Consider the following 16,372-nt stretch of genomic DNA (forward strand, 5'->3'; position numbering starts at 1 on the left):
GAACAGCGTTTATCTGAAATATATTATCTGAAAGCTTTTGTAACATTAAACACTACCCTTCAAAAGTTTGGGGTCAGTAATAATTTTTTATAAAATTTTTTGAGGTAAATAAATAAATACTTTTATTCATCAAGGATGAGTTAAATTGATCAAAAGTTGCAGTAAAAACATTTATAATGTTACAAAAGATTCCATTTAAAATAAATGCTGTTCTTCTCAACTTTCTATTCATCAAAGAACCCCGCAAAAAATGCGCACAACTTTTTTTGAGCATCAAATTAGCATATTAGAATGATTTCTGAAGGATCATGTGACACTGAAGACTGGAGTAATGCTGCTATAAATTCAGCTTTCATCTGAGGAATAAATTATATTTTAAAATATATTCAAATGGAAAACAGTTATTTTAAATTTGAATAATATTTAACTATATATATATATATATTTTTTTTTTTATCAAATAAATGCAGCCTTGGTGAGCAGAAGAGACTTCTTTTAAAAACATTAAAATTCTTACCGATCCAAAACTTTTGACTGGTAGTGTATGTTGTCCTGTTTAAGAGAAATGAAATGCTTGAAATAGCCATGGAGGGCTATAATTACAATGTGAGCGCAATTAGGTGGAAATGATTGGGAAGCTGATCCCCCACCGAACCAGATTCCAGAAACCGTCAGCTATGTGTGGAATCTCAACACTGACAGCTCTAGAGCAGCGCTCATGAACTACTTCACCAATGTGAGGCGGCTTTGTGTCAAATACTTCCTGGCATTCTCCTAGTACTTTCTCAAGTGTGTAATCCACTGGTTTAGATTCCATAAAGCGGGATCGGTTCTGTGCGGTATCATTCCCACTTTCGCACCTCATGCTCTGGTTTCTTTTGGCAGTTCTTTTGTTGCTCAAAGTTAGGCTATCTTAAAACGTTGTTATACTTCAGAGTGGAATGAGCAGCATTTGTCTCCATTGTTCACTGCTGTGTTTTATCATCATGGCATGGTTGGAATGACATTATTGTCATTTTTCGTGAAAGCAGTTAAAAAACTTCTCACGGTGTGATATGCAAATATCGGCATGTCTCTGATTAAAAATGCACTAAAAAATCCAAAAAATTTATAGTACTTTCTTAAATGTATACAAATTAAATTATGTAAATCACTTTTGATGAAGAGTCAAGTCTTTTTAGGAGGCTACAAGCTGTTCCATGTAAGGGTGGTCCACCCTCATGGTGGCGGCCATGTTGGAATCACATGACCAGCTGAATACTATTTATTTTTATCTCTTTAAAAAAAAATCAAAAAACTTTGATAGGTTCAGTATAAAGTCTAAGACCACATCATACCACTCAAATAAACAACAAAAATTACGTACTGTACTTTTAAGGGGGTAATGATATTTAATTGCGGTGTGGAGAAATATGTTATGATTTTTGATGCATACGAATTACGAAAGCATATTTTATGGCCTTATTGTGTGGGCTTAAATTAAAGGAAGTGATACTTTGCACTACACTAAATAGATTTTTTCTCAATTTTTATATCTATAAATGTATAACAGACCGAACAACTTAATTTAAAGTCCAAACAAAGAATCTGTTATCCAGTTTGCTCTGTTGACTAGGAGAAAGTTCAAACACCCACATAGTTTTAAATGTCACATTCATTGTCCATTACACACATGTAAACACTCTTTCTTTCTCACCCTCACAATTTATCTCAAATTATAATGTCACTTTCACCGTACTGGAACTGTCCACAAAAAGGGTACAAAATAGTATAACATAACATAATAAATGTATATATATAAAATAGTATAATATAACATATTATTGCTGCCACTTTACATGATGTGTCAATTTTATGTAATAATTGTTTATCCAAATTTTTACTTCCTTGGTGTCAACATTTTATGGAATGATCCATTTTTAATAAGGTGGAAAATTATGCAGTAACTGGGTTGAATTTAATGCTGTTTCAAGCTGTGATCATAAATACAAATGTTTATACAAATGATGTTACTTTCTGGGTGTCAGTTTTACAGAATTATGGGGGGAAAAAAAATGCGGTAACAGATTGTAACACACTGTTGCCTCTTTACATGCCATGTACATTTTATGTTAGATTATTGTTTATCTAAATTATGTTACTTCCTGGGCTTTGATAAGGGGAAATTAAACAGTAACTGGGTTGAATTAAATACTGTTATATGATAAAGCCACTTTTCTGTGTTCATTTATACGTTAAATAATTGTTTATGTACATTATGTTACTTTCTGGATGTCTTAGTTTTATAGAATTAGTGTTAAAAAAAAACTAAAAAAACATGCGGTAACAGTGTTGATTTTAACATTGTTATATTATTGTTGACACTTTTAGATGCAGTTAATTTTATGTAAGATAATTGCTTATCCAAATTATGAAAGTTCCTGGGTGTCACAATTTTACAAAATTTTCCATTATTTATTAAGGGGCGGAAGAATCATGCAGTAACAGGGTTGATTTTAACATGGTTATGTAAAAGATTTTAGTTTTATGTTAATTATCTAACATTTAATACTTAACTCTAAACTGATTTGTGTTTCTTATTGCTTCAATGTAATGGAACTCCATTTTGTACCTTATTCATGAAAAGAGTAACCCTTTGTATTATCAAGAAGACCCACAATGCCTTGTGTTTGTCTTTGAGTTTTATGTGTTTGTCCTCAGTGGATTAACACCACTTAACACCACACATTCAAGAGCTTCAAGTCTGAAGTCCTAAATCCTTCCTTCAAGTCACACTTTACAGGAACCCCTAGGTTTCTTCCCCAGCTGCCCTTTGTAGTGAGACTGCCTTTGCCTTTTATGGCTGCCCGGTTTGCTTGACCACAAGAACCACTGAACCCCTTGTGTGAGGTCCTGCAATGTCCCACAGCGGAAGCAACCGTCACTAAGAGCTCAACAGAGAGATTTGTGTTCTGTCTCGGATGGGCGGCACAAAAATAAGTGCTTTATTGTGGCATCTAGATGTCTGATAATGCAAGGAGGCGCCATAACTCAAGCTGCGCTAATAATTCATGGGAAATGACTGCAATACTGTAATACAAAACACAATGAAGTGCTATTAAGATCTCTGTTATGGAAAATGATATACCAGTTATTCAGTTTGTCTCCATCTGGTAGTTTACGTAAATCTTTATCCCAGAGTATTACCGCACACAGCTGCCGCGGATGACGATGTTTTATCTCTGCTGACAGTTGCCGTCACTGGGTATAAAAATACATTACTACTGTGTACAGTATGTTCCCACAGATCTAAACACAACAAACATCTGTCTGATTATTAGTGCTTTTTGGTCTCCATCCAGGGCCACATTAATGCACAGGCTTACCTGGGTTTAAGCCCCAGGCTGAGGGGACCCGGTGTTTGACAGATTGAAATTGATTACTAGAATTTACATTGTTTTGACTATAGAGGCAGTTTCAGGCTGTTTTTTGTCCGTACAGAGAATTTCAACGTAGAGATGCACGCTATCTCTCGGCCAATTTGTTGGTAATTCGTACAATTTGTCTAAACCCCAGTGATGGGAAGGTTTAGGGGCGGGGTCAGGGGTAGGTCATTCAGACGAATTCATTTGAATTGGGCAACTCGTAAAATATGTAAGATTGAGCAAAAATCATACAAATTTGCTATACCTCGTAAAATACTTATAATAATTTGTTACATTTATATAGTGCTTTTCTGGGTCCTCAAAGCGCTTCACATATGGAAGGTGGGAATCTCCTCAACCCCCACCAATGTGCAGCATCCACCTGGATGATGCGACGGCAGCCATATTGCACCAGAACGCCCACCACACACCAGCTTACTGGTGGAGAGGAGACTGTGATGAAGACAATCAGTATATGGGGATGATTAGGAGGCCATGATGGACAGGGGCCAATGGGCAATTTGGCCAGGATGCCGGGGTTACACCCCTACTCTTTTCCAAAGGACATCCTGGGATTTTTAATGACCACAGAGAGTCAGGACCTCAGGTTAACGTCTCATCCGAAGGACGGTGCTCTTTGACAGTACAGTGTCCCCGTCACTATACTGGGGCGTTAGGACCCACACAGACCACAGGGTGAGCGCCCCCTACTGGCCTCACTAACACCTCTTCCAGCAGCAACCTGGTTTTCCCAGGAGGTCTCCCATCCAGGTACTAACCAGGCTCAGCCCTGCTTAGCTTCAGTGGGCAACCAGTCTTGGGCTACAGGGTGATATGGCTGCTGGGTCAAATTGCGAATTGCCGTGAGATCGGGTTGGATGCACAATATCGAAATAAATATCGCAATGTGGCTTTTAGAGCAATTATCAAATTATGAAGGGTGTGATTCAGTTAAATAAATATATTGACTGTGGATTTCAGAGTGAAGTGCACCACTGTGTTCTACACTATACAGTGTTTCAGCGTCTTTGGTCACTGACTGTAAATCAACAAACCCGATCTGATGCGTTGAAATAGCCTACTGGATCGGTTTAATGTTTGAAAATTAAGTAATTAAGATGTAAATAATAGTATTGGAATTTTATAGTTGTATTATAAAAAAAAAAAAATTCTCGATTTAAAAAAAAATAATACACAATACAGATATATATTTTATAGTTATATTGATTAAGTCAAAAAGTTTTTCCATAACTGTTCAGTTCTACAAGTATGGGACACACACACAAACACATTTTGTCCCCATAAAGTAGGATTTATCAGGCCCCGCCCACACACACACACACACACACACACACACACACACACACACACACACTCAAAAGTCTTCAGAGTAAAAAGACTTTAGAAAAGTTCTATAGAGATCCAACAAAATCACCCCAATTATTCTAGAATGATTAATTATTTCCATAGTATTCTAGTGAAAACACCTGCATTTTTTTATATCACAATTTAGATTGCAGAAAAGCTAAATACAGTATCTCAATGCTATATGTTTATCCAATATCATGCTATAGTTGGCTATAACTGTATGGGCAAAAACAATTGAAACATTCTTCAAAATATCTAATTTGTGTTCTGCAGAAGAAGAAGAAAATCACAGGTTTGGAATGACATGCTGCTGAGTAAATGAGGACCGAACTTTCATTTGTGGGTGAATCATCCCTTAAGTTAATCAATCTTGTAAATGGATTAGAAAGACATCATTAATTAGACTTACATAATATCTAAACAGACCGGCACAGCTAATCTCAGATATAAATGTTGAGTCAGTTGGTGATGTTAGCTTATTCATGAAAATGTCAGGGCTTATTATATGCTCATATTGAAACAATAGTTAAGTATTACTTGCTTGTCATGCTCTGTATACAAAGCAGCTTACAATACAATTCAAGGAACAGGCCTTCTAAGCTTTATACTGGGAATTAAGGCTTTACCACACTAGTCCACAAGTCACTACCTGGAAAAACAAAACAAAACAAAAAACACCATCAGCCCAGATCTTTTTACTAACTCATGTTTCTTTAACCATCCTGCAATGTCATTGCTGTTCCCTATGTATGCTAAGTATGCGAAGCTTGTTTGGATTGTAAACAAGTAAAATAGAAAGATGAATCGAGATAAAAAGGCACAGATATGCGGCTTCATAAACATAATATGCTGTCAGTGTGAATTGTGTTATTATAACTGCCACTTACAACTAATCTAATGGTCTTTTTTAATGCTAATGATCATTTCCTACGTTTATGCATGGTATATTATAATAACATTTTGTGCAGGATAAATAGAGTAGGAAAATAGGAAAAACTTAGCTCTAAGTGAATGAAAACATCCTGCTGCTAAGTTTTAAATCTGAAAGTGCACCGTTTATAAAGTAATTTTCTTTCAAAAGTAAGAGTCAACTCTGAGTCAATGAAATTAATAGTTTTTCAAACAAGTCATAAGCCGTTTCGTTGTGACGTCAAGACGAAACATTAGCATATTGCCCGCCCACTTATTGCGCGCAGACACCAGGGAAAACTTGAACCTCAAACACTTCAGCTGATTCCTGTGGATACTGGATAGCATCATGTCGAGAAGACGCTGTGCTCTATAATGTGAAGGTAAAGCCTTCATCTTTACCACGATACCACAGCAGTATAATCCTAAACTTTTGCTGTTCCCTTTATTTTACTGAGACTTCTTCTCAAATCTCGGAGTTCAGTGTAGGATTCGCAAACCGCTTCCTCTTGAAAGATGGTGTTCAAAATACTTAATTTCGAGTTTTATATTGAGTAGGTTTCCTGCTAACTGGCTAACTAACATTATTGCTGTCTTACTGAAATAGCCTACTTCTGCTAATCAGTTGTGGGCCACTATTACCTATAACTGTGTCTATTAATGCAGATTGTCTGTCGTTCTCACTACTTTGAGGAAAGATTATGCATGGAGCAAGATTAGTTTTTACCAATGTGTATGTAACATCAGTCATTCACGCTAGAGCTCGGCTAATGTGGTGGTGGCGCAATGGATAAGACACATGCCTTTGGTGTGAGAGACCCGGGTTCGAATCCACTGTGAGACACCAATGTGTCCCTGAGCAAGACACTTAACCCCTAGTTGCTCCAGAGGCGTGCGACCTCTGACATGTATAGCAATTGTAAGTCGCTTTGGATTAAAAGCGTAAGCTAAATGAATAAATGTAAATGTAATGTATGCACTGTTATTGATATAGTTTCCACATGTTCACCGCAAGAAATTAGAAAAATACTTGGTAAATAAATAAGTACAAGTAAAATAATCGGTTTGTTGATGGACATGCACTTGATAATGCTGATGGTGAGGAGTTACAGTTGCAACATCTCATAATGTACCTCAAAATGAGTTGCGTGTCACTGAGAAACGTCCTGCTCGAGTTGTTCTTGCAATGGAGGTTCGGGCTGAATGAATAGTTCTTCCAATGTTTCATCATCGGACTTGTGCTCAGATTGATATGGTAAAATCCACGTCATTATTCGTTACTGTGTTTAGTTTACGGTGTAGGAAGCCTCAGGACAAGCAGAGCTGACATTGTTATAACAATGGGCGTTTTTGTTTTCGACACTTGCACAGTACGCAGTAGACCAATCACAACAGACTGAGCTGTCTGGCCAATCAGAGCAGAGGGAAGGAGGGATTAAGAGAGATTCATTCATCTGACGAGTCGTTTGTGGTGATGTGCAAATGTATATTATGAGAAAATGAAACTGTTTTTTGACCTTTGATGCATGTAAACCTGTTGTAGGAGACTCCAAAACAACATTAGGAAACTTTAATATAGCATAATAAGGGCACTTTAAGTCCGGTCATAATTTTGTGTAAGTCAGTTACATAAAAAGTTCAATTGGTGTAATTTGAATCCGAAAAGTAAGACTGATTACGATTACGGTCTGGGAATAATAGCAGAAACGACCAACCGACCGACCAGGACCAAACAGGAAAACACCTAAACTGTAAAACAAACACACACAAAAAAAAACAATTAACCAGCACAGAAAACACAGGGAGAATAAGGGTACTTATACCCTTAAGGTTAATAAGGGTAACATAAATGTTTTTTCCTTTGTACAAACGACAACATTGTCAAAACGATCCTTGTCACACGGATCCGCGAGAATGCTTCAAAACGCTGTATTATTCATGCCAGGCCAGTAGTTGGCGATGTCACTTTGTAGAGAAACACTGCGCGCATGACGTCACCGTTTTCTCAAATTTACATCAATGTATTTTACACAGAGATGAAAACGGTATCGTTTTCAAAAATGTAAACTTTGAAACCCGTTTTCAAAAACCGGTGTTGTGTAAACAGCCCCTAATTAGGGAAGGACACAAGTCAAGTCAAGTCACCTTTATTTATATAGCGCTTTTTACAATACAGATTGTATCAAAGCAGCTTCACAGTGATAACATGAAAATAATACTGTTGTTTTATACATGTTGTTTGTTTCTAGAAGAAAATTGCATTATCGTCCACCTTAAGTAAGGCAGATCAATAATAATGTTGAATATTAATTGTCCCCAACTAAACAAGCCAAATGCCAAGGTGACAGTGGCAAGGAACCAAAACTCCATCAGTGACAGAATGGAGAAAAAAACCTTTGGAGAAACCAGGCTCAGTCGGGGCCAGTTCTCCTCTGGCCAACGAGCGAACAGTGTATGATTATGATTCAGGCAGCATTACAGGTCAGAAGTCAGATTGGATCAGAACATTCAGAATATTTATTCAGAGTCATCACGCCAGTATGGAGACGAGTTTATTGAGGATCAGTGCCGATGGCTGTTGTGTCGATGAGGCCTTCACAGGGCTGATGAGGCTGGCACTTCAGGGATGCGTCGTGGATGGGTCCAGGCGCAGGTCCACCATCTGATCTGGATACGGCCCAGATCCGGCTGACTTCAGTAAACCTCAGAATAAACAGAAAGACTAGCGTTAACATAGATGCCATTCTCCTAATGATGTAACGAGTACATCAGGTGTTATAGGAAGTGTTCCCGATTCCGGCTGACCTAATCTATGCAGCCTAATAATCATTTAATTGATTTGAATAATGTGAATGTATAATGTTCTATATGAATGTCAGGTAAAAGAGATGTGTTTTTATTCTAGATTTAAACTGACAGAGTGTGTCTGCTTCCCAGACAATGTTAGGAAGACTGTTCCAAAGTTTTGGTGCTAAATAGGAAAAGGATCTACCGCCAGCAGTCGATTTTGATATCAACTGGCCAGAATTTTGAGATCGCAATAGACGTGATGGACTATAATGCGTTAAGAGCTCGCTCAAGTACTGTGGTGCTAAACCATTTAGTGCTTTGTAAGTAATCAGCAATATTTTAAAATGTATACGATGTTTAATAGGGAGCCAATGCAGTGTTGACAGAACCGGGCTAATATGGTCATACTTCCTGGTTCTGGTAAGAACTCGAGCTGCTGTGTTTTGGACGAGCTGTAGTTTGTTTATTAAGCGTGCAGGGCAACCAGCCACAATAGCTTTACAATAATCTAACCTTGATGTCATGAACGTATGAACTAACTGTTCCGCATTTTTCATTGAGAGCATCGGAATTTAGATATATTTTTAAGATGGAAGAATGCAGTTTTACAGATGCTAGAAATGTGGTTTTCAAATGAAAGATTGGTATCAAAGAGCACACCCAGGTTCCTAACCGACGACGAAGACTTGACAGAGCAGCGATCAAGTGTTAGACAGTATTCTAGGTTATTACGTGCAGAGGTTTTTTGTACAATAAATAGAATCTCTGTTTTTCAGAATTAAGTAGTAGGAAATTACTAGTCATCCAGTTTTTTATATCAGCAATGCATTCCGTTAATTTTGTGAATTGGTGCATACCGTCAGGGCGTGAAGAAATATAGAGCTGAGTATCATCAGTATAACAGTGAAAACTAATTCCATGCTTCCTAATTATATCTCCCAAGGGTAGCATATACAGAGTGAACAGCAACAGTCCTAGTACTGAGCTTTGTGGTACGCCATACTGAACTTTTGATCGATATGACATCATTTACTGCTACAAACTGATAACGGTCAGATGATTTAAGCATGCAGTGCAACCACGCATGGTGCTAGTGCAATTCCACTCATGCCAACATCATTTTCGAGTCTATTCAAAAGAATGTTGTGGTCGATGGTATCAAATGCAGCACTAAGATCAAGTAACACTAATAGAGAGATACAACCATGATCAGATGATAAGAGCAAATCATTTGTGACTCTGAGAGCAGTCTCAGTACTATGATATGGTCTAAATCCTGACTGAATATCCTCAGAGATACCATTTCTTTCTAAAAAGGACATAGTTGTGAAGATACTGCCTTTTCTATTAATTTTGACAGAAAAGGTAGATTCGAGATCGGCCTGTAATTCACTAATTCTCTAGGATCAAGTTGTGTTTTTTTAATAAGAGGTTTAATAATAGCCAGTTTAAAAGTTTTTGGTAAATATCCTAGTGACAAAGATGAATGAATGATATTAAGAAGAGGATCTGTGATATCCTGAAGCATCCCTTTCAGTAGCTTAGTCAGTATAGGGTCTAACATGTTGTTTTTAATCTATTATCATTTATTCAGGCATTTTCCTGGATTGTTAGTCAGTGGTTTGTTTATGGCAAATTAGGTTCATATTAAAAGCTATCAGGCTTTGTTTAGGCACTTGGCTTCCTGACCCACATGTGTCAGCACTTCTCATCCCTGTTCATTGTTTCACAATAGTTTCTCATGGCTCTCTTGGACGTTTGCGCCATTTGTTCTTTTTCCCACGATATGGCAGCACTTGCTCTGGCTTATCTGAACAATGCTTCAAATAACTACTGGGACTCATCGCTGTGCGTTCTGGCCAAGAGGGCTACATACGTTTATGAGTGTGAGGAAAGAGGTGAAGCTTTTTTTTCCTGAGAGATCAAGCTTGGAGATCAAGCTGCCAAAAATAGGTCTCCCAAACAATTGTAGAGGAGAGCTCTTGAGAGAGATAGGGGTTTGACAGGCGAGGAATCCTGCTGGAGAAGCGTCAGGTAACAGCTGCAGTGTTTTTGTGGCTCTGGCCTTTCACTTCAGACCGGTTTCATCATAAATAAGGCCATATCATAACTGTGTCCAATCCATTCAGCTTGGTTTCACTGGCATATTTTCTAATTTTGGTTCTCCTAGGACAATTACTGCAATGATACTGCAGTACAGTGATGTATGAAAATAATGATATATTTTGATAAACTGTTGTAGAAGGGGATTTAAAGAACATCTTTTTGTGTTGAACTGATTTTGCAACATCAAGTGTCAAATATTCTGGAAACATCTGATGAAATGTGTGTACATTTTATATAATGTTATTATATCACCTTCGCCAATAATATTGTTAATTTGTATTTTTTCTCATATAATAATTGCAATAGTTGTATCCCTTGATTTTGGATCTTGCCTTTGGACTTTTCTTGTATGTGAAAAAGGTTTTTGAAAATCTGTTTTTCACTAACATTTTATGTTTTTTTTCTTTTACTAAGGCAAACAAACAGTATTGTTTTAGTATTATTTATATACTTTTATATATTTATTAATATTTTGAATTAGCTTTTATTTGTATATATTCTGTTTTTTTCCCCCAGATTAATATCGCTGTGTGCTTTTGTCTTTATTTATATATATATATATATATATATATATATATATATATATATATATATATATATATTTGTATATTTCTTTAAGAAAATATTTAAGTTTGATTAAAGGAAAATAAACTTTTTTGCCTTTTCAAAACAATTCATTTCTAAAATCCCATAATCTACATTTTATATTAACCCTATGCATGAACCTAAAAAAAAAACTACACAAATTCATAAAGGGGTTCAAAATGGCCCATGTTGGAATGAATGGTTTTCTTAAAAAAATTGGTGTCATATTAAGAAAATTAAAATAATTGAAGATACGCCAAACATGTTTATTTGTCCACTTTCCCTGTGTATATATATGCATTATAAAATATAAAATTGAATCTTTTTAAAATGCAGTTGTACTCTTTTCTTAAACTCTTAAACTAATTTAGATCTACTGTAGAGTTTATTCAAGTTTGAACTTCACTTCCCACATTTCTCACACAGAGCATGTGAATATGATCTTTTCAGACAGAGACAGAACATTTCACATCAGATTTGCACCTTTCTAAGCATAACTTTTGGGCAGAGTTTGCACCTCTTCCTTTGTTTGAGCCTCCTCGTCCTCTACCACGGTCTATGAATCCAGTAAAGGGTCCATTGGAATGTGAACTTCAGGATCATGGCAGAAGTAGAAGGTCATCCAGGTACTTTTTTGCTTTTTGTTTTACAAATACTGGGAATTCAGACATAGGCTACTACTCATTTCACATGCTGCTTTTCCCCTATGGTATGGACATATGCATATTGTGTCTGAGGCAAATTCTTGGCTCAGAGCAACAACAACAAAATGTCACTAGAGCTTTGAAGTTTTTAAAATATATGTTGAGTAAGAATTCCACAGGAAATGAATACGGGTCAATTTGACCCCCTTTATGCATTCTAGGGTTAAACTAGATTATTTTTCACAATATACACAGTGACATACTTATTCAACAGTGGCTTGATTTATTAAATTAGAGCAACTTAAGAAGCTTTTGTGAAGTGAAGGTGGAGACTGATTACAGTATGAATCACATCATTGTGGTTATTCATAAACCGGACAGCCGTGGACTTGAACAGACTTGATTGGTTAAACCAGATTAAAATACAAATCATTCAGTCTATGAGGCAACAACATAGCCCCTCTTTCATTTCTCTGGAAATTAATCAACGAGGTGAAATGTGTTTCTTCTAAACCAGTCTAAACTTCCTTTCTCAGATCCCAACTATCATCCCACTTATGTCCCAAAACCTTGATATGACTTCCCACAGATAATGAGGTCACTGCCTGGAATCAAAACACACCCACTGGAAACCATATTGGGATCTAGAGGACAAGTTGCCTTTCTTGGAATATGAGGTTAGACAATGAACCAGAAAAAAATGCAGCCGCTAGCCGCAGGTTTTCCTCTGATCTTGTTATAATGGATCATACTAGAATATATGGCTATGATCAGATCCGAAAGCGACCTATGGACAGAGCTGGAATGAGGTGTGTAAAATCCCAGAACTCCTTGTTTGGCAAGACTCCTCCTTCTGTTATCAGTGTGAGTCATCCGACAGACATGCTCTCTTTACTGCTCTCCTTGATGACACCACACACACACAGACACACACCCTGGCCGTTTCCATAAAACAACCCACTTGGAGGAAATGAAAGGAGAGGGAAAGATGGTTCATCAAAGCACGTTTGATAGCACTGGCAGTCTATTAAGATTGGATTTTGGAACTGCTGTTTTCAAAGATGAAATGTAGCGGAAATGACTTAATATGGCATGAACACACTTCAAAATGAACAGTCACACTTTATATTACTTCAATAATAAGTTACTCAACTCTGTTATATTTGAGGAATAGGTGTAAAATGTCATAATGTATCACACACACCCTTAAAACCCTTATTATACAAACTATGCTCATATTATCCATATTTATAACCATCATGATATGCAATAAACAGAAGGCCTTCACCCATAAACTGCTAAGGCAAAAAATCTGTCTGTCTATCCATAGTTATCTGTAGTTATGATTATATTATAAGACTCTTTACTATTTTAGAAAACTGAAAAAAAAAAAAAAAAAACTGAGAAAAAAAGGAAATGATGTATAGTAAAATGATATATTTTAAATGTATTTGCCAGAAGGTTTTTTTTTTTTTTTTTGAGGTAATTTTCTCTTATTTATAATGCATATATTATGTAGTCATACACGTATGATCCAAAACATTATGACCAATCACAAGTGAAGTGAATAGTGGAATATACATATATTTCATTATATATATATATAATTTCGTCTTACATTTGATTTGACTTTGTTTAAATTCTATCTCTGCAGTCTGGACCAACTTAATGAGGTGCATCCTGGGATACTTTTTAGAGTAATTAGGACTGCAGGAGTTCCATACAGTAGCCTGGGCACTTGGCTTTTAATAAAAAAATAAAATAAAAAAAATAATATATATATATATATATATATATATATATATATATATATATATATATATATATATATATATATATATATATAAGTTAAAATTAAAATTAAAAAAATATTTATTATAATATTGCAAATAATTAGCATATACATTCATTATTCATGATTCATTATTTATTCAAATATAATTGTTTATTCATATATTGAAAAAAAAAAAAGGACGTTTTTGATTATTGACTGAGATTCTACAGAAATGGTTTTAATGGTCTCGTTGAGTTCTGACATGTCGAGTTGCCTGTCGCCCACGCGCTTCCATTGATACTCGAGCAACAGTTGACGTGACGTCATGTGGGCCGGGCTGCGGAGGCTTAAAAAAGGTCCCGTTCTCCTCCTCAAGCCTACTCGAGTCTGTCTGGATCTTACGCACGCATGAAGAAGCACACAGTCGGCCGGAGACTTCAGCGGAGATTATACGAAGCTCTTGGACATTCGTATTCTTGTCTTTTCGTCCATAACCCAAAGATAACTCAAAACGCCACCGAAATGACGGGCTCTGACATCTCCCACGTCCTGAAGGAAGGAGAGCTGGAAAAGAGGAGCGATAATCTCCTCCAGTTCTGGAAGAGGAAGACGTGCGTTCTCACCACGGACAGCCTGAACATCTACACCGATAACCAGAAGAAGAACAGGAGCAAAGAGCTCAAGCTGCAGTCCATTAAGAAGGTGGACTGTGTGGAGCGCACTGGGAAGTTCGTCTACTTCACGATTGTGACTACAGACAATAAGGAGATTGACTTTAGGTGCTCGGGCGAGGAGAACTGCTGGAATGCCGTGATCACAATGGCTCTGATTGACTTTCAGAACAGAAAAGCCATTCAGGACTTTAAAACACGCCAGGAATCGGAGAACCCTTCTCTGGGACAGCAAGAGAGATGCGAGGCTAGAGCACCGTGAGATGTGGCCAATCCAACACACACATGGTGAGAAAGAAATCATGTTCATCTATGTATTTGTCTTAAAAATAAAGGTTCCAAAATTGGGTTTTCGCAGCAATGCCATTAAAGAACCGTTTTTGGTTATTTAGAACCTTATTCCGTATCTAAAGAACCTTATTCCATTCCAAAGAACCTTTTGTGGAATGGAAAGATTCCATGGATGTTAAAGTTGCTTCATAATGCCAGTAAAGAACCTTTATTTTTCAATTGTTTGACATAATAGTAGTCTATAGTTTAGTTGGACAATTATTTGATCTGAATACAAGCTATCAATTGAACTGAGGCTTTATAGTTCAGTAATGTTATGGTTTATATACAGTATTTAAGAAAACTTATTCTCCCTCTTGTTTCGTTTAGAGATACAGCAAACTGAATCTTGAAGTTTGGACCAAAGCATGTCTGAAAGGAGCGCGTGTGCTCAGAATAAGGACTGTGGTTGAGCTGGTCTGTGAAGGTCTTCGGAAGAATAAACCTGCAATGATTTCAACAAGCAAAACCCTCAAAAAACCCTCAAGACTGAATCCTTGGACTTTCTTAACCGCCTCGATAAGGCTCTGGATATGTACATGTAAATGCATCTTATTTATTTTTCCAAAGGAATGCTGCGAATACCAATGTTGTATTAAGTTATTTCATGATGTATTTATTTAAATAAATTTGCATAAAACTGAGTTTGTATTTGGACTTCATTTGTAATGAATGAATTCATTATTTATATTAAAATAGTTCAGTTAAAAATAATAATCAGGTAACACTTTACAATAAGTTTCTATTTGGGATTAGTTAACATGCAATAAAATAATTATGGTTACACTTTAAATTAGGTGTCTTTCTTATACTTTATAATAAGTACAATGTAACACATTTATGTATATAATAAGCACTGTATCAAATGATTCATTTAAATGTTAGTACTATGATGTACTATATACTAACATTTAAATGAATCATTTGATACACATCTAGTTGAATGTACTTAATTTTATTTAGTTACCTCAGCTCAATTCAATTTAGTTGATTTCATACATTTTAATACATTTAGTAATTCCACCCTTGTTTAATGATACTTGTAGTTAAAGACGCTTAATATAAAGTGAGACTGCATTTATTAATCTTAGTTAATATCCCAGACAACATAGTGTCGGCCCACATCTGGCACGCGTTGAATCCAGATGTTCCAGATGTGGGCCGACACTATGTTGCTGTCTAGGATCGATTTCAAGCTTCATTGCTAAAATCAAAACTTATATCTGTTAATATTATACAATGGACCTAAACTAGTAGTATTTTTATTAACTAACTAACAAACTGACCTTATTGTAAAGTTTTTATCAAAACTCATTAATAATTTTTCATATCATAATGTGGTTGTGCACTAGTGTTGTAGTACAGCACCATAATTAAAAAAAAACATGGCATTTCAGCGTTTACATGTTTCCAGAAGTTATTTTGTGGCTTTTGTCAGAAAACCAGGCGTTTCTTGAGGGAGTGGAAAGTCCCTTATAGTGGAAGTGACTTGTTCATTCAGAAATGTGGCGTCAGCGATCATGCGTCAGATAAATAGCTCAATAGACCTGTTGTATAGCATAGCGATACGCTTATGTTGTGCGCCGCACCCACTGAGAACACGAAATTTGTATAATATTTTACTTAAAAAATGTGTAAAAAAGACAAAAGCCAATCCCTATTTTGCTTTATTGAGGCTATAACCTTCATATTTGCCCTTCTGAACAGGTGTAGGCGTATAGATTAGATTATAAAACTAGTGATCCACCCAAAGTACAATACACTGCCGCCTTATCAAGGCATGTGATGACA

General features: G+C 36.3%; 2 protein-coding genes across 2 annotated transcripts in view; both read left to right on the forward strand.

Annotated features, from left to right (window-relative positions):
• The window catches only part of LOC309491120 (dynein light chain roadblock-type 2-like), a 196,084-nt gene that overhangs the window by 82,165 nt on the left and 97,547 nt on the right, over positions 1-16,372 (forward strand). The gene's annotated exons all lie outside the window — the stretch shown is intronic.
• Positions 13,946-15,225, forward strand: phlda2 (pleckstrin homology-like domain, family A, member 2). Its single transcript, XM_082160125.1, has 2 exons — positions 13,946-14,539; positions 14,912-15,225. The coding sequence occupies exon 1, from the start codon at positions 13,989-13,991 to the stop codon at positions 14,511-14,513; it is 525 nt and encodes a 174-aa protein (XP_082016251.1). The 5' UTR covers positions 13,946-13,988; the 3' UTR covers positions 14,514-14,539; positions 14,912-15,225.

Source organism: Leuciscus leuciscus (assembly GCF_965113295.1).
Source record: "Leuciscus leuciscus genome assembly, chromosome: 25".
Classification (NCBI taxonomy): Eukaryota; Metazoa; Chordata; class Actinopteri; order Cypriniformes; family Leuciscidae; genus Leuciscus; species Leuciscus leuciscus.